Source organism: Morone saxatilis, unplaced genomic scaffold, assembly GCF_004916995.1.
Source record: "Morone saxatilis isolate NCDOM2014 unplaced genomic scaffold, NCSU_SB_2.0 Contig23, whole genome shotgun sequence".
Lineage (NCBI taxonomy): Eukaryota > Metazoa > Chordata > Actinopteri > Moronidae > Morone > Morone saxatilis.
In genome coordinates, this window is record NW_023339796.1 from 16,520,833 (window position 1) to 16,545,566 (window position 24,734).

The following is a 24,734-nucleotide window of genomic DNA, read 5'->3' on the forward strand; positions in this document are numbered from 1 at the left end:
ACCAGAGTACAGACCAGAGTACAGGTCTGCCACTCAGACTGTGTACAACATGGGAGGAGAAATAGGTAATCCATGCCAGCATGTATGACCCAGGGCCAGGGAGGAATCTGGATCATTTTCATTCAACCTTTAATTAAATTGAATGCCCTCATTTCCAATGAGAGTACAACAGAGTGAATACACACAAACAACAACAACAGATCTAAAACAGCTCTATTAAATGTGGAGTAGTTTGCAATCATGGTTTTAATCTCACTTCATTTCAAGTATATTTCTCCTCACTGAAAATCTGCCAAGACTTTCCCTCACAGCTCACAGTAGTTTCATCACCTCCAGAAGTGCCAGAGCAGCAGTAATCCCTTTGGTTGGATCATAAGAGTGATCCTTCTGATCTGAGGACCAGTGACCTGCTGCCAGTAACTACCTCAACTACCTCCAGTACCTGTTAAGATAGTGTCGGTCCCATGCTCCTACATACATATATATTTTGGCCCCACTGGTCTTGTGTGTGTTTATACATTTGATTGTCATTTGTCCTGTTCCTGTTTTTGTACAGAGTTTGTATGTAAGTGTGCAAGTAGCAGAAACATTTTTTTTTTTAAGTACATTCAGTGTTTGTATGATATTTCAGTAAATGTGTGAATTACTTACTTACTTCCAGTTGGTGCCTTTTATATTTAGGCAACACAACACACCCACATAATGCAGACAGACTGATAACAAATCTAAAAAGAAGTCTTGTTTTGGGACCTGCTTGTTTATGGCGACACACCAAAAAGTGTGTTGGCAGAGGCAGGTTATCCAGATTGGTTACAGGACGTGGTGTTTGGTTTGTACCAAGGTCCACGGTGCTGTTCCAAGAAACAAGTTTAGAGAGATATCTGGATCATTTTGCAGTAAAATCCAGTTTTTCTTGCTTCAACAGTCCATTTTCCAGATTTGAGGTGGTTCCAGGTTTTAGTTCTCACACTCGCTAAACCTGTTTGATGTATTACACATCTACAGTAGCAAACTTAACCATGCAGCCCTGAAACATCTGTAGACTAAAGTAGGGCAAATGGCTTTTAAAAAGGTCAAAGGTTATTTTGAAGTACCCGAGAGATTGCAGTTCTTAAGTATCTTTGTCCGGTTTTTGTGGACTGGGAAGGAATGAATGAGTCTGTAAAGATATTGTTTCAATCTGGGATTCTGTGGCAGCACAGAGAAAGTAGGAGAGAAATGAATGATTGCTAAGATACTTGGCATCATGGGAAACACCTCCCTGTCCCTGTGAAACCCCGAGTGCAGTTTCAGGCTGCTCCATCCACAGTATATGAAGACGTGATCCTGCAGGTCTTTTGTCCCTGTTGTTGCCACTGGACTATAAGAGGTCAATACTTTATGAGGGCTAATGCTCAGTAACTCAATCTAACTGATGGCAGCTGGTAAGCCTACAGTTTCCACTACAGGGTTTTTGTACTGCGGCTTCACAGTTTGAACAGTTTTCCCGTGACTGCACTTTTCGTTACCAGCTTCCTTTATCGTCAGTATTATCATCAGTATTTTGCACTGTTGTTGCCATGTCAAGTGTTATACTATTATACATCTTAAGGACATGTTGAGCCTTTTTTTTCTCCCAACAATGTTTTTTTTCAACACTTACATAGGCATACAGAATATGCATGCATGAACAAAGTCTTCATACATCAAATAACATAGTTAAAACTATAATAAATAAAAGTGTTGGGGATTGCGTTAGATTGATATGCTTTAGTTTACGTAAGTCTTATGTTAATGCACAAATGCTGAAAACAAAAAGAGGTTTTTGTTTGCAGAAGGCTACTTATAAATCCTGAAGTCTGTCTTCTCTAGATAAGATATGCAGGGGCCATGTTGTGCTTTTTCAAAGGTGGATTAGGTATTTTTATTTTACTGTATTCCACTCTTCTTCAAGTATAACATTTCTATATTCTTGTATTCTGTTTCTCACTCAGTTCAACGTCTCTACCGTTTTACTTACTATAGTACATTTATTACACGTACATTGTATATAATGCCTCTATGTCACACTTTGTTTCATACATAGTATTCAGCTCCCTTTTGTCACAATTGAATACCCCGCATGGGATCACTTAAGGTCGTCTAATGTTTTCAGCCAAGACAAACACTGCTTATGTGGTTGCAGTGAAGAGGAGACGCTGGAAGAGACCACAGGAAGTGAGTGAAGGATAAAACTCTCTATTGCTCAGGTTTCACTTCTATACTCTGAGACTTCATCATGTGTTTGCACAGACACGTTGAGACAGACAGCGTGCACACATTTATTCTTTATTTTCCCACCATGTTGTCTGTGTGTGTTTCAGGCACATACATTTTCTACGTGCAGTTCCTACATGCATGCCGGAGGAGTCAGATCTTATTGTGATGTCTAGTTCCCTTTTTACTCCCCTGATACACCTCTCCCTCAAGGCCCACTATCTGTTTGTTCATGTCAGGACAGCTCTGCAGAGGAGACGTCTCTGCAGCTCTAACATGAAGCTGCTGGTAAAGCTCTAACCAACGGACAATTTGATGAAATGCACCAAAGAGAATGAAAGGCAGGATGATTATGGTTTTCCTGTGTCCTCCCTTTGCTTTTCTGTGATGTCTGGAGCTCAAAGTTGGACTGTGTTGCATATTTAGTTTGAACAAATTCCATGAAAAAAACATGGACCTCATTAAAAATCCGAGAGACGTTATATTCCTTAATCTGCATTTATGACAGTAGTTAGATGTCTGTATGTACTTGAAGGTGGATCTGATCTCAGTTTTGCTGCACTTTGTATGGACACAAAACACTTCTGTCCAGATCAGAGCTGTTTACCAAGTACAATAATCACAGCACATCAAAGATAAAAAGGCTTGTGTTTGGTCCCTGCCTCACTGGGTGCATATTTTGTTGGGATTTGGAAACTGTGCTGGAGCTGAAATGAGAGGAACAGCGCGCTGCCAAAACACACACAACATAAGCTGTTCCTGCCATGTGATCAGAGTGAGAATCAAAATCACTTTATCCTCCCCAAGTGCAGTTACAGTCCTTGGAGAAAAAACTAAACTGCAAAAGTCACATACTGTGGCTTACATAGCAAATTTGACCTAAATTCTTCTTCACTGCTGCAATGTGCCTTCTAACAAATGTTTTTTACTAGTTTGCATTGCAGTAGTCACGCACCACTAAAATGTTTTTATGTTTTATAACATAAATGGAAGATTTAAATCTTGTGATGTTTTTTTTTGGCACTGTAGAGCCTATATATAGTTAAAAAGTACAGGCTGAAATAAATCATGGTTGTATAACTTCTGTTCTTTTCAAATATGATGTGTTGCCTTTAGATTCTGGTGTCCAGAATGTGACCTATAGAAAATGTTTCCTCCTAAGTGAAGAATCACTGTGGAAAATAAGTTACTGACTGCATTAACATTGTCACAAGATGCATTGTGAGACATGTGATGTGTGCATCCTGTGACGCACTTGTCACAAGCAATTAGATTTTCTTTTAACAAGCCATAACCAGAATGGCACGCTGGAACAACTGGATCGGCACCCCCTAAACCATTTTCCAGCTAAACGAGCCATTGTTGGTGACTAATCAGCCAGCCAGAACGTTGTTATGGGACACCCCCATGCAGTCACCATGGTAACCTATTATGTGATCAGGTTTGATTAGGGAGTGCAAATGTCTTGCTTGGATTGACACCCTCTTGGTGTGTTGTGCCTGTGTAACGTTAATACAGTCTGGAGGGTGGATACATAGATGAATATTTTCATAACATGAATGGACTTTGAAATAAGAGATGACATGACAAGACATAAGACATTTTCACAATAGCACAGTAGAGTCAACAGATTCAATACAGATTGTAGTGCAGGTGTATTTTTAGGTTCTGGTGTTGAGAGTTTCTGTTTCTGTTCGCCTTTCGTAGGCTCGGATCTCCTTTGTGCGGGTGAAGTACCTGTTTCTTACATGGCTGACTGTGCTGGTGGGGAGCTGGGTGCTCTACGTGCAATACTCCGCCTACACAGAGCTGTGCAGAGGACACGAGTGCAAGAACGCCATTGTGAGTAATGGCTCATTTATTTGTTCAGACTGTGTTTGGAATGATTTTGGTAATAGGTTTTTATTTTGTAAATATACCTGGGTATAATCTGATTTCTGTGTGTTCTCTGCTTAAGAAAAATAGTATTCCTGCAGTACCAAACTAATCTGATGGAGGCTAAACATTAAATCACACTTCTCTGCATTTTCTCCAAGTGTGACAAATACAGGAGGGGGATAATTGATGGCTCTGCCTGCAGCAGTCTGTGTGACAAAGAAACACTCTACATGAGCAGGTGTTTGTCGACACTGCCAAATAACCAGGTAAATACCACAGTTTACTTTCTGTTGAACTTGTAACTCTGCTTCTTGTGTTCACCTTGTTAAACGTTTGTTTGGCCTTTCTGTTCGTCAGGTGTACACAGGAAGCTGGGGAGACCACGATGGGATCATCCGCTGTAAGCTGGGGGAGGTTGTGCACTACGAGCTGGGCGAAGAGCCGGAGCCGCGGAGAGAGGCCCCCGTGTTTGACAAGCCCACCAGAGGAACATCGGTGGAGAAGTTCCGAGAGATGGTCTTTAATCACCTTAAGGTAAAGGACTTGAGTCAGAGAGGTTCACACAGAACCAAATATTTGAGTCTGTGACAACCCCCTTTAAGCCCCTGTCCCTCTCTTTCCTCCAGTCCAAGCTTGGAGAGCAGGCTAACCTCGCCAGCCTTGTCAGCCAGATTCTCTCTGTCGCCGATGGCAACAAAGATGGACGGGTGTCACTGCCGGAAGCCCGCTCTACATGGGCCCTCCTGCAGATGGATGAGGTATAATAACAAGCCTCTGAATAAGAAAATGAACGACTGGTCTGACCAGTTATCTGTGCCACAAATATAAATATGAAATCCTTTGAGTCTTTGGTGAGACACATTTGTTCTTTGTTGTTTTTTGAGGTGCTGCTGGGCCTGCTGCTCCAGGACCGTGGACACACTCCTCGCCTCCTCGGTTACTGCGGGGACCTGTACATGACAGAGCGAGTCCCTTACGGGCCCCTGTATGGTTTGTCTCTACCCTGGCCACTAGTATCCTGGGTGCCCAGTGGCTTGCAGCGCACTATGGACCAGTGGTTCACCCCCTCATGGCCTCGTAAAGCTAAGATCTCCATGGGCCTGCTGGAGCTGGTGGAGGACATCTTCCACGGCACGTACGGCAGCTTCCTGATCTGCGACCTCGCCGCAGCGCACTTTGGTTACACCGACCGCCATGAGATCCGTCTGACTAACACCCGAGCGGTGGTTCCTGAGGACGAGTTCAAGCGCACCATGCGGGTGTTGAAGTGTGAGACGGATGCCGACTGTGTGTACGGGGCAGACTGCCAGACGTCGTGTGACGTGTCAGAGAAACGGTGCAGGGAGGAGCCAGTTCAGCCAAACTTGGCAAAGGCATGTGGTGCGCTGAAGGACTACATCCTGCGTGGGGCGCCGTCAGGGCTGAGAGAGGAGCTCGAGAGGCAGTTGTACGCCTGTATGGCTCTCAAGGGTAACGCTGGACAGATGAACATGGAGCACTCGCTTATCCTCAACAACCTGAAAGCTCTGCTGTGGAGACAGATCTCACACACCAAGGACTCATGACGAGGAGAGGAAGTCCTTCTGAAGTCATGCCAGTCTGCACCTCACATGGCGCTGAGTATTGAAGATGCTGTGATTTAGGAATAGCAAATTTAATTAAGTCATTTTTATCAACTCTTTAACACTTAGGAATGGTCAGACTTAAGGAGACTCTACCTCCTTTATCCCAGTCTCAGACATTTGGGGCCTGAAACACACAAGATTTAAATAAACTGAATGATTGCATGTTGCCATCAGTCACACTTAAAACAGTCCATGCAGCCACATTGTATTGTATTGTTCACCACAAAGGAATGTTACGGGGGGAACTGCTGGAAAAACAGACTTGTAAACAGATTTTACTGTTTGTCTCAAATAGCTGAGAGACCAAATTGCTGTTTTTACCACATCATCATGCTGATATGTGCGAGCTAACAAGGTTCATCAAAAGAGTTTATTCTGTATAGACGTGACTGTTGTACAAAGCACCAGTTTAAAGTGTAATGAAATTGCACTATTTTAAGATCAGCTCCTTAATTGTATGTCAATGTTGCTAATGAGCACTAAAACATAATCAGGGAGTGTAAAGATAAGGTTGGTGATATTCTAAATTTTTGCTTTCTAGCAAATCTAATGAAAATCCCCAAACCAACAGTGCATTAGTTCTCAATACGTATTGATTTTACTACGCTGTCTGCAGCCCCAAGCCCAGTGGTGCCTATTGACAGCTGGGCACTGTAAACAGGAGTAAATGGTGCATTTGTTGGACACTACTTTCAGCTGCAGATGAATACACATTTGATGCACTACTGTGTATTTACATTGAGTTGAAATATACTACAGTGCCCTTGTTCATCGTGATGAAGGAACATGTCACCCATATTGTAGGTTTTGGCTACAGGTAGTACAGTAAGAAACATTCTTTGTTGGTTTGGGTTTTTTCAAGTGTAGAGTTGACTATAAGAAAAACAGAATATCACCAGACTTTACCTTTAACAAGTGCAGATTAGTGAGAAATTTAAGGACAAACCTCGACAGCCAGAATAAATGCCAAGGAGCATTGAAGCTGTTCTAGAGGCTCATTGTGGATTCCCCTTTGTCACTTATCTGCACAACACATGATCTACAATGTAATGATAATGGTTTGTCAGTATTCCAGAGGTCATATACTGAATGTCAGTGTACTCTGCTGTACTATTCTCCACCTGTAACGCTAGTGATGTCGTCAATGCTGCATCAATGACACAAAGAGAAATGTTGTATTTAATTTTTGTGAATGTTATCTACTTGTATTTTTCACTGAAAAGAGCATTTGTTGTAATGTGCTGTATCACATTATTTTTAGATTTCGTCTCAGTGCCATAGAGATCATGCTGAAATCATTTATGAATGTTTACCACCTCTATAGAATCCTGCGGTCACATTTGAATGCTGTATAGGAGCGTATTTTCCACGATCCTTTTCAGACAACGCTGTTGTGTACTTACTCAGACCGAACCGACAACCTGACTTGTTTAACCACTTTAAATGAAGAACAGAGGTGACCTGTAAAGCATGTCAAGCTTGTGGTCGATGCTGCTGTTTGAATTTTGAAAATGTAAAAAAAGTGTTTACTTATTGAAGAGACCAGCATGATTTTTGCACAATTAAACTACATACCACTTCACTGTCAACCTGTCAGGTTGTTTGAGGTCTTTCTTAACACTGCACCCTACTCTTATCCTACATTGAGTAATTTATGTCGATCTAAGATTATCAATGTAAATATTAGTCATGGGTGTCATTTAGCAGAAGTCAATACATACACCAAACACATAAAATTCATTAAAGAAAGCGGAGAGACAAAAGCTTGAGTTTGAAATAAATTTATTTGTCTGTGATGTGTGTTGTGTTTTCTCAGCAGAGCGCTGTGCCGAGCCCCTAACCGTCCCCTTCTTCTTGTTCTTGCGCTCGTAAGAAGCTGGCCTTTTTCTGGGCGACGCGGTCCTTCCTCTGTGCCAGAGATAACTTGGCGCGATTCCACCTGCCCGGAAAAGAGGCAACAACAGCTCCATTAACATTCAACACAATGTTTGTCCGCTCAGCACTGGGATCTTCCCAGTGCAGCTATTCAATACTCAGAAAGGAAACTTGCATTTAATGAGGACAGTTATTTCCCCCGGGTATTAATAATAAAAAAGGTTTACAATCAACCATAAAATCCACCTTTTAACAAAAACAACGAAAATATGGATATTAGGAACGCACCTCTTCTTCTTGACGTCTTTTTTGGGCTTCTTTTCGTGTACAGGATTTGCTCTGATGGTGGCGTGTGCTTTTTTGTACATTTCTTCTACCTGAAAAGAACAGAAACGACATACGCGTCAGTGCACCACGTCTATGCGTTTCACTCAGTGCACGATGGTTCGTCTTGCTTCTCTCAGCCCCGTCTTGAAAGGACATTAAACATCAGCCGGTGCAAATGAAGGACCAACTACATTTTGCTCAGCGTGCTTTGTAACATCATCAAGAAGCAGAGAACCACAGTGAAAGTATTTTGGAACATTTGCTTGTTCTTTGTCGTTGCGGTCAGGCCCCATATAAGTGTACACTAATGATGCAGCTGCAGGGAAACGAGACCACTGGCCTTGACTGTGGTTTTGTGGACTGTGTGGGTCCTTCACTGTTACAAAAGCCACGTTAAAATAAATACACTAACAACTGTGTCTTTTTTTACAGAAATACATGCCAAACCTTTCTAAGGCTCCCTTACACTTGGTATGTGATCAAGATGTGTCCTGAGCAGAACATGTTCAAAACGAACTCGTCACTGCTCTCTGGTGGACATATTATGCAATAGAACCACTGTTTCTAAATTACCTCCAACACATTGTGGGCATCAATCTGTACAACAATTTGTTGCTTATTGAACAAACTATATGCTGATAAGATACATCTGCAATAAAATAATATCAGCTATTCATAAATTAATTGTGGGGCTCACTCTTATGTGCCTTCAAAGATTACAACTTTTCAGCTCCACGTGAAGATTACAGGAAATATCATTTAAATATTTTTCCTCTTAATGCATTGTGTACATCCTGACTACAAGGAACTAGGAACCAATCAGTGTTTTTTAAATTTAAAAATGAATTACAACAACATAATCTAACTGTATCTCATTACCTTTGTCACTAAACACTCCCAAGTGTAGGCTACTTTACTGCTACTAGTCTGAAAGAATCACTATTATTCTTCTTCATTTATGATATTGGCTTAACATAAATTGAGGATTTTAGATAAAGCAAACGTAAAGCACGTGTAAGTGCGACCAAAGACGCTTCACATTAGTCTCAAATGGTCACGTGTTGTCAGTCTACAGGTAAAGAGCCTCCATCTTACTGTGTCTGGCGTGACTCCGTTCTTGATGAAGCGAGAGAACTGTTTCTTGTAGGCATCCTCGTCCTCCTCCATCAGGTAAGACATGTAGTCTGCCACATTCATGCCCATGATGTGTTTCCGATGCACCTCCGCGTTGAACTCTTTACTCTCTGGGTCGTAGCCGGGGAAGCGTTTTAGACTGGAAACAAGGAAAAGCGGAGAGGAGGTTTAGTGACAGAGTCAGACAGTCCAGCTTTTCCCAACACAAAAGGTTCTGGTGTCTTGTAATTACGATCAATCTGCTACAGTGACGGATATTTGCTCTGGTTCATCTCGCCTCTCTCAGCCCCGTCTTGAAAGGACAGTAAACATCAGCTAATGCAAATGAAGGACCAACTACATTTTGCTCAGTGTGCTTCGTAACATCATCAAGAAGCAGAGACAAACCAGCAGCGCACAGAAACGATGATCAGCTTTATGTAAGAGGAAAAAAACATCTGAAAGGAAACTATGGCGCCCTCTCAAAAGTGACACCTTTCTGAGATACACGAGTGTAATAGTGTGATCACTAAGTTAAGATAGTCGTCTCTTTGTGCAAACCTGCAAAAAACTGCAACTTCGAGAACAAAGTCTTATCAGACTGTGTGAAAGTAAAACTAAATTTAGTGTGTGCGTTATTCTCATACTGACCTGTGAGGAATAGCCAACCCTCCGTCGACCGCCCCCTTCAGCGCTCCGAACACCTTGTTCCCTGTGGTGGTTCTGGCCAGGCCTGCGTCGAGGTAACACGTGAAGGCGCTCGGCTGTCCGTCAATGCTCTCTACGTTGAACTCATCTCCGGTCACCTCCACCTGGCCCTCGTACACCTGGTCCATGCCAAACTTGTGCAGCAGCTAAGAAGAGGAGGAGGAAGGTGAAAAAGAGGACGTGAGAAAACTATTACAAAATCTGTTCATGCAGTAGCACCAACTCTTACTGATTTTGAAATAAGGTGATTCAATAAATCTGACCTCTGAAATTGCAAATTCAGCTGTTTTCACTGTCCTATTCATGTGCAGACTGCTGATATTTGCAATTTCTCTGTCTCTGTCTTTGTGTCTGTGTCTGTGTGTGTGTGTGTTCTTACCCGGCGAGCCAGCAGCAGCCCAGTGCAGTAGGCCGCAGCGTAGTTAGTAAGGCCTACGGTGATACCATATTTGGGCAGCTCGTGAGAGTAAGCAGCACACACAATCTGGTCTCCTTCAATCTTTGCATAGGCAATCTGAACAACACATACGGAGAACGGTCAGTGGGGTCATTTTCATACACGTGGCCACATGATGTTTCTCTCAGTCTCTCAGTCACTGACCTGGCAGCAGACGTCCCTGTTGGAGAACCTGACGATCATTCGGTACTTTGGTGTGTTGTACTTGTTCTTGTCCTGCACAACCAGGCGCTTGCGGGCGTAGAAGTCAGTCTTTCCCTCTGTGGAGTTGACATGAGCCAAATGGTTACTGAAGCACTATTTTAATAAACTTAGCTTGTTGGCGCATGCTCAGTATCACGCTGGGCTGTAGAGAATACAGTCTTACCTCGTCTTCTCCTGAATTTGACTTCATATCTCTTGAAGTAGGCCTTGTTCTTCACCACTTTGACGAAGCCCTGAGAGGAAAAGCAGAGTCCAGATGTTACCAAGCTAGCTAGAATTAAAAAAAAAAAGTTACAAATACAAATAAATGTCAGCTGTTATGTTTGTCACGATGTTGACAGTGCCACATAAAGGTGCTTTAATAGGTAAATAAACCCTCGGTGTGAGTGTCCTGAGCTGCAAGCTGAGGTTTCATCAGCCATGGAGGCGCCACGCTGGAGCTCAGCGGCTCACCGGCCCGGTGCCACCGAACAGCCGCAAACATCCACCGACATCTGACCCGAACCCCGCCGGAAACACCTTCACACCATCGGACACATCTCTGCACACCCAGACTACAAGCAATGGATCAACATCGATATATTTACTCACCATTTCGGTGGGGTTTTTGCTCCTCTTCCTCCCGGATTAAGAAGAGGTGTCTGCGCAGCGGAAGACTGACTTTGCAATGTGTCTGTATCCGGATGAGTCCGGAGCAGCAGCGCCCCCTGCTGCACCGGAGGACGGCCGGGAGTCAAAGTAAAGCGTGTGTGTGAGCAGCAGTTCAGAAAGAAAATGTGTGTGGTTGCCCTTTTGAGTTGCTTTATTTCTAATGCTGAATGCTCTGTGAATACTATTAATATTAATGATTATCTATTCATACAAGGATTATGGCTCAAAGTGATTAACAAAATAAAAAAACACCAAAGCAGACAACAGTTAAAATATTCAAGGAAGTAAAATCATAAACAAATAATAACATATAAAAACAAAGGATCATTCCTATAACGGCCATCATCATTAAGACTTTATTCCCCACAGTTTGTGTTGAGAACTATATTTGCATTATATCAACCAGTTTGAGGCAAGTTTATAAATACACAAAGAATCTTAAATATAAGAATTTAAATTCCTCTTTTACTGAAAGATGATGTGGGGACTTTAAAAGAGAGAGTTAAGAGAATGATCTAGCAATAGTCAGCGTAAATTAGAATAAATGCTCTGATAATCTAATTTGGTGCAGTGACGAGGCCGTCGGCTTTCAGACAACCCTTGCGTGTTTATGAGTCCAGCTCTGTCGATGTATCATCTATGCATGTTGTGAAATTAAAATACTCAAGAAAATTATGATTTGGGCTGGAAAAGTGTAAATGATGTAACCTCTGGAGCTTGGGTGGATTTTAGATGAAAGAGAGAGGTCACAATATTTGACAACTGAATCAGAATCTGACACAGGTTTTTGTCTGAGCTGGCTGCCCACCTACGCACAGCCGTCCTGGACTCATATTTGTACCTTTCGTAACTTAAACAGCTGTGAAAAGATCACTCAGGATCTTTGCAGTTCACCCGTTGAACCCTTGTATGTCTGTTTGTAAGATTGTGTTTTAGGGGCGAGTGGGTAGTTTAATCCACAGTCTGTGACACTGCTGCAGTAAAGTGGACAGAAGTGATCGATTCAGTGTCAGTACTTATTGATATTAATCTCTCACTTTGTCCTAATGTTTGCTGGGGTCTAGACCTGCACAGCTGTTGTCCAAAAAACATATAAAACTCATCATGGATTTGTTGAATTGGAGGCACCATAAGCCCCAATGACAAATGATATGACCAACACTGTGACGCCCTCACCGCAGCCATAACTTATACTTCTTCTTCAGGTGTGTACCTGAGGGAATTTTAGAACTTGTACACAGGAATATCACCCATAAAGAACACAGATATACAACTTAGTGTTTAATCGTGTGGTTCTCTATTGGCGTGGTGCCCTCACCGCTCTAACAACAAGGCAAAGTTTGTCCTAAAATATGACAGAAAAGCTCCAGATCAGCTACTAAATGGATCAATAATGGACGGATAATTCTATATGAATGAATATTTATTGTCTGACATGAGAGAGAGAAGATAAAGATTTAATTAATTACCATTAAGATGGCACAAAAAACATTGTTTTTCACATTGGTGTTGATGATGTAATTGCTGCGAGTTAGGCAATATGCTCAACACTCGTCAAAAGCTACATGTGGCCCAAGTGTATAAATATAATAATGAAAGTGGAAATGTACAATATGGTACAACAATGACAATGGCTGCTATAAATTCTACATTTGGTCACACATCTCTATTTATAGCACAATCGTAGTACGAGCACAACATGTAAAGCTGCTATGATATAGGTGACCAGTATGACTAATACACTGACTGCACAGCCCAAGTGAGGTGACATTTAGGAGCAGTTAGTAAGAATGACATGAGTAACAAAAAAGTGTAGTAACAGTAAAAGTAACATGCCTCTCTCTCACTGTGGATCCACCTATTTCGAAACAACAGCTTGGTGCTGCTGCCGACCCACCCATGAAGCTCTGCTGTGACTAATGCAAGCGGTGAACGTCACACTGGTGGTGACTTTCAGAGAGCTTGTCCACAAATCCCAGAGGTCATGGACAGGAATGTAATTCGGACACAGGACGGCACAGATAACAGTCCTGATATCAGGAACAGCCTGTTTCCAAGAAAAAAGAACACCTGACACCAAGAGCAACATGAAGCATCAAATCAAAGCATTCATGTTTATTCAGTGACCCGCAAATGATATTTATTTATTCTATTGTTCAGTTTTTGTTGTTTTTATTGTCTGTTTTACTAAATATCATTATCTTATTAGCATATTTTATTACTTTCACTGTAAAACACACTAACTTTGTTCATTAAAGAGCAGAAATAAAAGTATTATTTTTAAATTAGTCCTAACAATGTTAAATAAAGGCTACTCCACATTAATACAGCAGAATATAATGTTATCTCAGTTTAAACAGGAGAAGACTGATCTGACTGAGCTAAAAATGAAGCTTCAACCAGGACACAATTAGCTTAGCTTAGCATAAAGACTGGAAACAGGCCAAAACAGCTAGCCTGGTTCTGTCTAAAAGTCTTAGCACCTCTACAGCTTTAGAATTATCACTGTATGTAGAAATGACAAGTTGTGATTTTGCAGGAGTTTACTCAATATGCAATGTCCTGGCCGGGTGCAGTGACTAAGCTAATGGCTGTAGGTTAGCGTAACTGTAGCTTCATATTTACTGTACAAACATTAAAGTAATCAGTCTTCTTAGCTAACACTTGGCAAGAAAGTAGATTAGTACTTCCAAAAATGTCAAACTATTCCTTTAAAGTAGTACAGAAGTAGACTCCAGTAAAACCACAATGTGTCAGTTTGCAAAAGTAACACTTTGTTACTGTTCTTAAGTAGTTTTTTCAGGTGTCTGTACTTTACTCGAGTATTTTTTGTTATTTTTACTTGAGCCACCTACATCTTTACACAACATCTCTACCTGCTACTCCTTACATTTTAAAAAAAGGCTTACTACTTTAGTTTTAATGCATTTTAAGGGGAACTGTCTATTATTATTTTTTGCGTCAAGACCGATGCATATCACGACTGACAGACGTAACGTGACTTAAAAGACTTAATGACATAAGACGAAACAGACAAGAGTGGGCGACTCGACCCTGTTTGAAGTTTCAGTTAGTTTTGCACAAAAACAGCAGGTAGAAATGTCCCTCAGAGAAACCAAGGAAGTACTTTTTACTTTTATACTTTGAGTACATTTCTAAGTCTGTACTTCCAGTCTTTTGATTCTACAGATGTCGCTATCTGTACGTCTACTTGACTAAAGAATGTGTGTACTTCTACTACCTCTGTCAGTTTGTGTATGAATTAAATAAACATGTTAATTAGTGAGCTTTTAAAGACAGATTTTTTACCTTCAAACAAAGCCAGAATAGCTGTCTCCTCCTGCTTCCAGCCTTATGCTAAGCTAAGCTAACCGGCTGCAGGATGTAGCTTCATATTGACCTCACGGACATGAGAGTCATGTCTAACTCTTAGCAAAAGTGTGTATTTCCCCAAATTCCTTTAAAGTAGCATAAAATTGAATTAATTGAATTACTCAAGTAAAGAAGAAGTAAAAATGTGCATAACTACAGGACATACTAGAGTTAAAAGTTAGTCTACAAGCCACCAGTGATTTAAAAGTTAGTGATTTTTTGAGGGGATGAGATAGACTTTTAGACCTGAAATATTGTGTGATACATGTTAGCTGTGTGTTTAGTTTGAGTAGGACTAACTAAGCAGTTGGCTGCATTTCACTGAGAACTGTGTATGATTCTTTAGTCTGTTTCATAAAATGGTCAACTGTCCATTTTCTATAAATTTGCTGTGTTTTAAATAATCCTTTGTCAAATGATGAAGCAGTTGTTCAGCGTTAGTTTATCTCTTAACTCTATCAACAAGCACTGAAAAAGGGAACCAGAATCTTCTGCTTTTCTGTTCAAGCAAGATAGATAATATCCCTCACTGTCACTCTCGGTGCAGATGTTCTCAGCGTTAGATAAGAAAAGTCAAAGTCACTCTTGTGGACAGCTTTAACGCAGCCGTTCAAGCTTTGTTTCTGCAGAACTGATTTCACAATGAAGAGAAGCAACTGTCCAGTCATCCCTCGGCAGCAGTGGTCAGCGGTTAATAAGGGTTCACACTGGGGGTGGAGGGTGTGGTGGTTGGATGAAGGGATAATACTGGTAGCACATTTTATCTGCTCTACTGAATATGGTGATTTCCCGAGTTCATTCTGAGCTTTAGTTTCATGTCCTAAATGTTGATACTTTACTTTTTGTGTGCCGTACTGATGTAATACCAACAAGGAGGTCCATCAGTAATCATTTCCTGTGCTGCCGGCTCGTGTTTTCATCCGAAAAGTCACAAAACAGAATTGACAGAAGATGACTTTGAGGTTATGGTGGACTACAAAATGACTTGCAGAAAGTCACACATCAAGAAATGTGTTCACAGGCACACCACAGATAAGAAGAGAGCGCTCTGTTAACAAGCAACACACTCTTGTCTTTCCTGCCTGTTTTTCTCACTGCTGATTGCATTTATTTTAGTTTGCGTACAGAGACAGTTTTAAGTTCAAGAAAGATAATATCTGCAGCATGCATATACCTCATTAAACTATCAATACTTTTCTGAATCGCACATTTCAGTGTTAGATTGATATGGATACACAGTGCCATTAAAAGTTCTTTGTGCTGCTCGACATACAGCGACACACTCAGCAAAACCAAATCAGTTCTGCTGAAACTAAATTGAGTTCTGCTAACTTTAACACCAGACAGAATATTTCAGGAACAGCATAGATGGTGCTGTGATGAAGCTTCTGTGTGAAAGCCCAGCCTGCATTTTTCTCCACCCATGCCACCAGTATTTTACACCCCTTGCAGAAACAAACAGAGGGGTGTTTTCTGTGTGAAAAAATATGTACAACAGACAGATTACAGATTTTAGAGCATCAGCTAAAATAAACTGGCACTTGTAACAGTGCAAAACATGGGGGATAAATTGGGTTCATTCGGAGGTTGTCGGAGTTGAAAGTGGTCTAAAAGCTGTAAAAAGTAAATACAACACAGGAATTAAATAAAAGCATAGACACATATGAACCACAGAGTTATTAAAGCTTGACTATGCCTGTTGAACTCTGACCTTTCAAACTGCCCTTTCAACCCCCAGACATGCACAGAGACACAATGACCAGGAAGCACCGAGCAGGTTTCTTCACATCCATGCAACAAAGTCCCTGATGAGACTCTTACTAGTTGAGAGGGAAATTTACAACCAGAAGCAGGCTGGTTGCAAACAAGGGGAGCTGCTGATCACAGTGATGGATGAGGGAGGTGATTTGTGGAGTGTTTACAGCATAAATCCAAGCATCTGTTTAGTATAACGTGAGAGTTTCTTTTCAGTGCGTCTTCCGTTTTTCACACTTTTTTTTTCTTAGAACTTGTAGCCATGCTAACCCTTGACCATGGTTTTAAAGATCTTTAGGCTACATGAACATACAAGCAATAGACAGAGTTAAATCAGAATAATCACCCTAACAAATAAAACATTAACATAAATCAAATCAATCTACAGTAACTCAAACTGCTGCATGTGGATTTTAAGCGAGACTAGGCCAGAAAAAAACAAGATGTTGAGGACCCCATGTGTGAAAGAAGAACTGTCTTGCAGTCAGCGGCGTCCAGTAAATCATTCATTGTGTTCACACTCAGGCCCTATCTGGTGGCTGCAGTTGGGGCCAGCTGAGAGCTCGATGAGATTTGGACGGCCACTCCTGCATGCAGTTGAACCCGAGGAAAAGGAGTGAAATCAGATTAAAGCTGGAGGGAAAAGGACGGAGATAGTTTAAAAGTGAGAGGGAGGGGGTTGTCACACTGTGGTTTGAGTCCTGGAGCCAAAGGAACCTGTGAGGGGATGAGATAGCATGATGTGGTTTTCACTGAGATGCCACAGCAGAGTGGAGGTGAAGAGGTGAACGCTGAGGCTGAGTGCCTGGCACTAAACAGAGACATGAACCAGTAGAAGTCAGTTTAGCCACAATAAATTATTATGGCATGAATCCATTGCACGCAGTATATTGAGTAAAAAAATCTGCTGTATGGCAAATAAAAGGTCAGCGGTTACATTTTTTTTCTGAAGTCAGAATTTCTGGAACTACAGAAAACTGGACTGAATGACTTTTTATACACATGCTTTTATTATTTTAAGAACAAAATCTGCTTTAGTTCCGCTTTGTCAAGTCTGACTTAAGTACACTACAACATGTTTGTAACTGCTTATGAAACAGTTTCTGTTTATTACTTATGCCTCTATATGGTTAACATATAGAAATAAACAAGAGCCTCAGTGAGAAGAACAGTGGAAACACTACCGCTTTTGTCCACAAGGGCCGCCAGAATCAACACAAAATGAAAGTGCCTTGTTGCTGCTGTCCAGTGTGTTGGATTGAGTGGCATCTAGCAGTATAGTTGCAGATTTTAACTCCCTCGCCTTACCTCCTGTTCCAAGCGTGAAGGAGAAACTACGGTGGCTGTGAAACCAGCGGAAAAAGCTAAATGCTCTAATTAGAGTCAGTGTTTGGTTTGTCTATTCTGGGCTATTGTAGAATGGCGGTACAACATGGCGGACTCCATGAAAGAGGACCCGCTCCCGCTGTAGATAAAAACTGCTCATTCTAAGGTAACAACAACCCAGCAATTGTTTTATTCAGGTGATTATACACTAATGAAAACATACCTATGAATATTCTGATTTCTGACTCTGATTACCTTTAAAGTGAGACTATTTATGTTTTCGCAAATTTTGAATTCGCAAAACTTGAATTCATGAGAAATAAAACACACCTTTGCCCATTTCAATACACTTTATAGCTTTTGCTGCTATAGCCCTATCTGGTCTGGTATGACTAGTAGCTTATGGAGGCTAATGTTAGCTCAATAATATGTAACAGACATCAGTGCGCCAGTTTCCTGTATGCATTTATCACTGTCCCCTTCTTGTCACATATAGACACATTGGTCACCGTTTAGCTAAGGTTAAAGTCTCGCTTTGAACTGAATTACAGCGAGTCAAAAATCAAGACAACACATTGACAAGTTGCCGTGCACTCTGCTCCCCTTGTCAACATTCACATACATGTGGTATGAAAGCTGTAGCCTCAGGTATATTTAAAACTACGAGGAGTCCCCACAGTCTCTCTCTATCCTCGCAAGGGCTGAAAGGGGGCCTGGTGTTGAGCTTGAGAAAATAACCTCATGGCTCACCAGCACAGGTCTTTATTTAACACTGTAACTGTGATCTGCACCTTTGACAAGGTAGACAACTGCTGCTGTGAAAAGCAAAAGTACAAGACCCCCACCACCCAAAACCTCTTCACCTTCTCCTCTGGTCCCCTGTGATCGCTGCGATTGGGCTTCTATTTCAATCACATACTTTCTGTAAGACTTAGAGAGCGAGAATCAAGGCCTGTGGGGGAGAGGTGGTGGAGGTGGTGGCTGAGGAGGAGGAGGGGGGGGGATACAGAGAGACAAAAGAGGAGGCTGTGGCAACACTGATAGCGTCTTCTCGACTCTGCATTTGGTTTCCTGTTCTGAGTCAGTGTGTAACCCTAAGTTTGAACGTTGTCACATCGACCCTGTCCTCCACGGCGTCTCTCTCACTATAGTTTTTTTTTCTTTGTGAGAATAATCAGAAAGCTGTCAATCCACTGCTGGATTAAAGTAATAACTGAAAGCATTTACTGAAATATCTGGTTGAGTATATTTCATGAGATGTGACTGTAACAATGCTCTATGGGGAACATGTTAAATTTGTTTAGATTTACATACTGTATGTTGCCATATTTTGTAGAGATTTTTTTGTCCAGATTCTCCAAATTCTTCCAGGAAAACTAGTGATGTTTTGATTTTGCTCATACTGTTTGAGAGATCACTGCTGTCTGCTCATTGGTGCGAGGAGAGGTGAGAACTGATTCTTAGAAATTCCAGTATTTTCAACTAATGTGGACTATTTTGACCCTTGTGTGAGACATTTCAAAATATCAGAATAGAAAGAAATGAAAATAAGGCGTGATCGGAGTCATCAGAAGAGTGCTAATCACAGATAATAAACGTGGTCTTACGTTAAATGAGTCAAAGATTGAACATTTCTGTTTATAATTCCACCAAGAAAGAGTTAAGAATATGGCTTCACATGGGAATAAAAGCTGGTAATGAAAGGAGATCAATTCTACAAGGCCACTTTTCATCTCATCTGATCTATTTTTGTACAATGCAAATGTCTAGAGATTCTAAACTATTTTATCAAAACATGAATCAGTGTTTTTGTTTGACGTCACGGCTGACTAACTGAGCATTTCTCAGAGAAGGAGGGAGGAAAAGGAAGAAAGAAATAGAGAGAGAGAGAGAGATAGTGTGTGTCTCAGTATGAGGGACAGAGGCTTTTGTGGTGTGTCTCTCTGCAGCCTGTGACTGATATTCTGACATTCAGACTAAATGTGGACAGAGTTCAGGACAGTGTGTGTTCTGAGAGCCGGGGTGCCTGCAGTGTCAGTGCTGTCTGTGTGAGTATGGGACATGTGTTTCAGCTTTATGCCTCAGCTATCTGCGCTTTGCTTGCAGGTCTCTAACTTGTTGCAGCTGCATCAAACAAACTGGGTTCCCACATCGGGCAAAAATCGATACCGCTTTGCTTTGGTCCGACCTTGAACAGAGCCCAAATCTTCGCTATGATTTTGAGCCTGACAGATTTCTACTCACAACTTTTTTTGTTTTTGTTTTTTGCTGTATGTGGATTTAATTGATCTTATTAATAATATTCCACTTGGCACTTATCCTGTATTTCTTTCAGTGGATAGCATAATTGGGCCTACGTATGGGCCGGGAGGGGGCTTTAATGATGTAAAACAATAAGGCTGAAGTCAGTGCGGGTAAGCTGAAGCAGTGTAACTGTAAAGGGATACTTCGGCTCCCCACCAGCAGGCTGTTGTGCAGAGCGGCCGTGCGCGTCTCATTAACAGGATCACTTTACAAGCAGTCAAACAAATAGGTCATTATCCATCGCAGCCTGCACAGCCTGCACGGGACTATCCGCAAACACATTTTACGCTCATCACTCTCAAATCATATCACTACAGGCCTGTTTTGGACTCATCTGCCTTTATGAGAATCCAAAATGACCACTTTTGTGTAGAGATTGCAATTAATTTAGAGTTTAGGCTTGTAATACAAATCTCAACCATTGTTACAGACTGGTAAGCGCACGAATCCAATCTCGGTAGTAATTTCATTTCCTGCGATGTTTAAACGACCTTTAAGGACTATTTATAAATTAAAATAAAGTAGAAAATACTCTTTATCTGAATAGAAACATATGATTTAAGAAATAATCTTAGTTTCCTTGGTTTCATCATAGTCTACATTGTGATCATTAATTATCAGTGAATTACTATCCCACTAATCAATGTAGATAATAAATATTTAAGCCAACATAAGCCTTTTAGTAAACTCTATAGGTTGTAAAACATCTCGCTAAACTTCCTCTTATGTGATTCAGCCTCCGTCACATCTACAGCTATAACTATACCATTAAGGACACACAATATGTCCTCTCCAATCCCAATCCAATCTTCGGGGGGGACGGTGGTCTGGCTTTTGGCCACCTTCCCCACGACACCTGGTAAACGATACAGCTTCTCTGCAAGTCTCTGCGCATGCGTAATAGCCTGCCAAAATCCCAACGCCGTCTCGCCTGTCAACCAATAGTGTTCCAATCTGTCCAGAGATAAAGACGGAGCAGCGTGGAGAGGAGTGAAGTGAAGTGGAGGATTTCAGACCTGAAAGAAGGAAAACATGCCGAGGTCTTTCCTGGTGAAGAGTAAAAGGGCCCACAGCTACCACCAGCCCCGCTACCTGGACGATGACTACAGTAGACTGGACACTATACTAGCTCACGTGGGCGCAGGTAGGTTCATTTTTGCGTAATTACGCACAGAGATGGATGAAAACGCCACTCAGAAGGATACGTCCCCATGGAAATTATTCACATCTTATTATCTTAGTTACAATTGAATACATTTCCTCTACAAATAAACACCTGTTGCACAGTCAGTCCGTTTTATTGCAATCCTCTGCTGTTATTAGAGAGCAAATCTCAGGCGGAGTTTGAGTCCAACTTGGAGCCGCAGGAGGATGTGAGCGCCGGCGCTGACAGGCTGTCCCCCGGGTCCAGGCTGCTGTCCCCGGGGTCGCTGTCCTCCAGCTCCCCGCTGAGCTGCGGAGGCAGTGTGTGCGACCGATCCTCCGACTGTGATTTCTGGCGTCCCCCGTCTCCCTCCTCCTCACCAGGTCTGTTCAGATAGATTTTCAAATGGACCTTTTCTATTGTTGTTTTCAGAAGTGTCAGAGGAGTATTTAAAAAACACTGCACAGTACAGCGTTATGCCTGTGTGAACTGTGTCGTTATTATTAGACCAGTGAACTTATATAAACTTCAAAATGTAGTTTTCAACAGTAGACATAGATCAGCTTTATGAGTGGGTAAAATCATTTTCAGCACTGTTAACACCTCCAGTAAATTCTGATGTTATAGTTTTGATTATTATGAAGGAGAACAAAGATCGAGCACATTAATTGCGACAAAACAGAGGCATCCAGGAACAGGACATACTGTTAATTGATAGGCAGACTTCCTGATCTGCATTTAGTTATTGTTTTTATTGAACGAAGTATAAAATCTTCCATCAGACATTTTACTTCTTGCACACAAGAATCAGTTTAATAAATGTAAGGCGCAACATTTTGATGCGGGGACCTGAGAGTTTGCGTTGTTTATTGTAGTATTACGCAGGTCACGTAGTCATTTTCAGTAAGGCCCAATGCAACTTCCCAATGATCAAATTTAAAGACACGCCATGAACTGCAGACCGCATTCATACCCACTCACACTAACTCCTAATCAACTTCCAGATTCAGAGAAATGCTCCACTCCGGCAGCGGAGGACGGTCACCACTTCAACATCCCGCTCTTTCCTTACTCCTGGACGGCGTACTCCGGCTCTGAGCTGAGGCATCTGGTTCAGGGACCGTACCATCACCGCCTCCAGGGCCACAGGGAGCCTCACTCACCCGGTAGCATCTACGGCGCGGAGGACAGCGGCACCGAGCCGCTTTACGCACAGCGGGGCCCGGTGGCCGGATGCTACCAGGACTATTCTTCAACGGGACACCAAACCTGCAGGATGCGGGACGGAGACGAGCTGTATCGGGATGTAAAGCAGAAAGCCCGCGGCGCGGAAATCAAGACTGAAAGTGACTTTATTTGTTCTAACGTCGAGTCAAGTGGATCATATAAGTGCATTAAATGTTGCAAGGTACGTTCACTGACACGTTATTGAGTTTGCAGAGATACAAAGGGCCTGAGTTAGATTTTATTGTTGATACAACATCAAGTTTAATTAAAATGTCATTTCAACCATAAACTGGCAAATGACATATTTGTGGAGGATCGTTCTCAAATTATGAGATTATAATATATTTCCCCTCATTTTGAGCTGAATTTTGGAGTAAAAATATCATCCGTCTGTTTTTCCAAAGGTGTTCTCCACGCCCCACGGGTTGGAGGTCCACGTGCGGCGGTCGCACAGCGGGACACGCCCGTTTGAGTGCGGGATCTGCGGGAAAACCTTCGGACACGCAGTGAGCCTGGACCAGCACAGAGCGGTTCACTCGCAGGTAACAGACTGTTGCTATATAAACCCAAAGGCCTCCGGGCCCACATCCTGGAGGCAGAGGCCCCAGATAGAGTGCACAGCGCTCCTAACCAGTCCGACATTTTAGGCCCACTGTATTTGAATGCTTTTAGACCTTCCACGTTGACACTTTACATATTTTACAGGAGCGAAGCTTCAGCTGTAAAATCTGCGGTAAAAGCTTCAAGCGCTCCTCCACGCTGTCCACGCACCTGCTCATCCACTCGGACACGCGGCCTTATCCGTGCCAGTACTGCGGGAAGAGGTTCCACCAAAAGTCGGACATGAAGAAACACACCTTCATCCACACAGGTGAGACACTGCGCCGAGTGAAAGTTGTCGAGAAATGACTCACCGCGCGTAAACTGACATTTCCAACCGTGTGATCTCTGCAGGTGAGAAGCCGCACAAGTGCCAGGTGTGCGGAAAGGCGTTCAGTCAGAGCTCCAACCTCATCACGCACAGCAGGAAACACACAGGCTTCAAACCTTTCGGCTGTGACCTCTGCGGGAAAGGTTTCCAGAGGAAAGTGGACCTGAGGAGGCACAAGGAGACGCAGCACGGACTCAAATGAGCAGACTCGGATGCTGGAATCCTGCACTTTTAATGTACTCCGACTGTACATGTGGACGCTCCTGTTTTATTTTATTCTATGGTTTGATGCGTTGACCTTCTTTTTCCTATTGTTGAATGTAGTTAAATACTTAGCCTGAGATATTTTGGTTGATTTTATGGAAATAAACATTTATTTATCGAGTTTGTTTTTACATTTATTATATTAATAATAATAATAAAAAACCTATAGACAGTTTACATTAATTTGCAACGTTGTTATTTTTCCACTTTTAAAAAGCCCAAATTCCACTTTACAACAGTAGAAATCCTGCTTTTTCAATTTAGTCAATTTGTTATACAGTCAGGGATTAAACATTAACTTCTGGAGCTCAGTTGTCCGTTTTTTCAGTTATGATTTGACAAGCCTTTGTTTCAGTCCTTCTAAATTTAATTACCATTTTAAATAAAACATAATTCTTTCTCAGAATTTCTCATTTTTAATCCACTATTTCGATTTTTTTTTGCACTTTTAATCTACAATAACAGATTTTTAAAACTGAACACATTTTTAAAAACATCCTCCTCTCTGCCTCGACCCACTGATTGTTGGTACGTTGTTAAAAACGAGAAGCTGTGTGCTACGCAGGCTATCAATCACGTCCCCCAATCTGCATGACAGGTCAAAGTTATATCTCCACCATTAAATAGAAAAACGTTTTGCTGCGTGTGCCACCTGGTCAAAACCAAATATTTTCACACACGCATTGTTAACATACCCATATAACAAATGACATTATGGTGCCATAAACCTGCATGTGAAGGAAGTCGGGAGAAATGGCGTCACTTTTATTACAGCAGAAGCAAAGCAATAAGCAGCGTGTCCACATGGCGTTTTCACTGGGAAAAAGCTGGGTGTGATTTGTTTGGCCCTGCAGAGGTTAAACACCCAGGGCCCTAAAACTTCAAGGATGTGATTTGCACATATCTCACCACAGATTGTGCACATACAGTAATGCTGCTACACAATATCAACAGTACAGAGAGCCTGCAGACTCCTTGGAAATCCTAGTTAACTCCCATAAAGGCACACAAATGACACAAGCTTTTGTTTTAAAACTTTTATAACCAACTTTATTTGTGGAAAACAAACACACACACATTTATTTCATTCAGTCGGAGATCCTGAGTGTATATTCATTATTCATACGTCCATGTCTGGCTGTGTGCGTGCGTGTGTCAGTGTGCCGGGGTTTTAAACAGCCGGACTAAGTTCAGAAGGTCCTGCTCCTGTAGGCCGAGCTCCTCCATCAGCGTGTTTAAATACTCCACTGAAGCTGGCACCTCCAAGGCTTCTCGCACCACCGGACACACCTCTGACAACCTGAAACACAAAGTTAGACACGCACGCACGCACGCACG

The 24,734-nt window shown here is 42.0% G+C and overlaps 4 protein-coding genes across 4 annotated transcripts in view; 2 read left to right on the forward strand and 2 right to left on the reverse strand.

Annotated features, from left to right (window-relative positions):
• dipk1aa (divergent protein kinase domain 1Aa) overlaps positions 1-7,320 on the forward strand; it is an 8,266-nt gene extending 946 nt beyond the window's left edge. The window contains exons 2-6 of the mRNA XM_035670409.1: positions 3,943-4,077; positions 4,272-4,379; positions 4,471-4,647; positions 4,740-4,871; positions 4,998-7,320. Of these exons, the coding sequence (XP_035526302.1) occupies positions 3,943-4,077; positions 4,272-4,379; positions 4,471-4,647; positions 4,740-4,871; positions 4,998-5,678 (1,233 nt within the window). The 3' untranslated portion in view covers positions 5,679-7,320. The remainder of the gene's footprint in view (positions 1-3,942; positions 4,078-4,271; positions 4,380-4,470; positions 4,648-4,739; positions 4,872-4,997) is intronic.
• Positions 7,321-7,503: 183 nt separating this feature from the next.
• On the reverse strand, positions 7,504-11,145 carry rpl5a (ribosomal protein L5a). Its single transcript, XM_035670410.1, has 8 exons — positions 11,014-11,145; positions 10,586-10,655; positions 10,363-10,478; positions 10,141-10,275; positions 9,705-9,907; positions 9,036-9,213; positions 7,902-7,990; positions 7,504-7,677 (listed from the first exon to the last, which is right to left on the reverse strand). The coding sequence occupies exons 1-8, from the start codon at positions 11,014-11,016 to the stop codon at positions 7,575-7,577; spliced, it is 897 nt and encodes a 298-aa protein (XP_035526303.1). The 5' UTR covers positions 11,017-11,145; the 3' UTR covers positions 7,504-7,574.
• Positions 11,146-20,234: 9,089 nt separating this feature from the next.
• gfi1aa (growth factor independent 1A transcription repressor a) lies at positions 20,235-23,563 on the forward strand. Its single transcript, XM_035670411.1, has 6 exons — positions 20,235-20,974; positions 21,154-21,357; positions 21,979-22,382; positions 22,606-22,743; positions 22,907-23,072; positions 23,156-23,563. Exons 1-6 carry the CDS (start codon positions 20,863-20,865, stop codon positions 23,332-23,334), a joined length of 1,203 nt encoding a protein of 400 aa, XP_035526304.1. The 5' UTR covers positions 20,235-20,862; the 3' UTR covers positions 23,335-23,563.
• An 892-nt stretch (positions 23,564-24,455) lies between these two features.
• The window catches only part of rpap2 (RNA polymerase II associated protein 2), a 9,345-nt gene continuing 9,066 nt past the window's right edge, over positions 24,456-24,734 (reverse strand). Inside the window, exon 12 of the mRNA XM_035670413.1 lies at positions 24,456-24,696. Coding sequence (XP_035526306.1) covers positions 24,552-24,696 — 145 coding nt within the window. The 3' untranslated portion in view covers positions 24,456-24,551. The remainder of the gene's footprint in view (positions 24,697-24,734) is intronic.

Bases quoted from the DNA above. Each gene is read 5' to 3' on its own strand.
- gfi1aa (XM_035670411.1), top strand. From the start codon at position 20,863: ATGCCGAGGTCTTTCCTGGTGAAGAGTAAAAGGGCCCACAGCTACCAC. The intron at 20,975-21,153 runs GTAGGTTCATTT...TGCTGTTATTAG, and splicing joins ACTAGCTCACGTGGGCGCAG to AGAGCAAATCTCAGGCGGAG. The intron at 23,073-23,155 runs GTGAGACACTGC...TGATCTCTGCAG, and splicing joins ACACACCTTCATCCACACAG to GTGAGAAGCCGCACAAGTGC.
- rpl5a (XM_035670410.1), bottom strand. The intron at 10,479-10,585 runs GTAAGACTGTAT...TCAACTCCACAG, and splicing joins CAAATTCAGGAGAAGACGAG to AGGGAAAGACTGACTTCTAC. The intron at 7,991-9,035 runs GTAAGATGGAGG...TGTTCTTTTCAG, and splicing joins ACGGAGTCACGCCAGACACA to GTAGAAGAAATGTACAAAAA.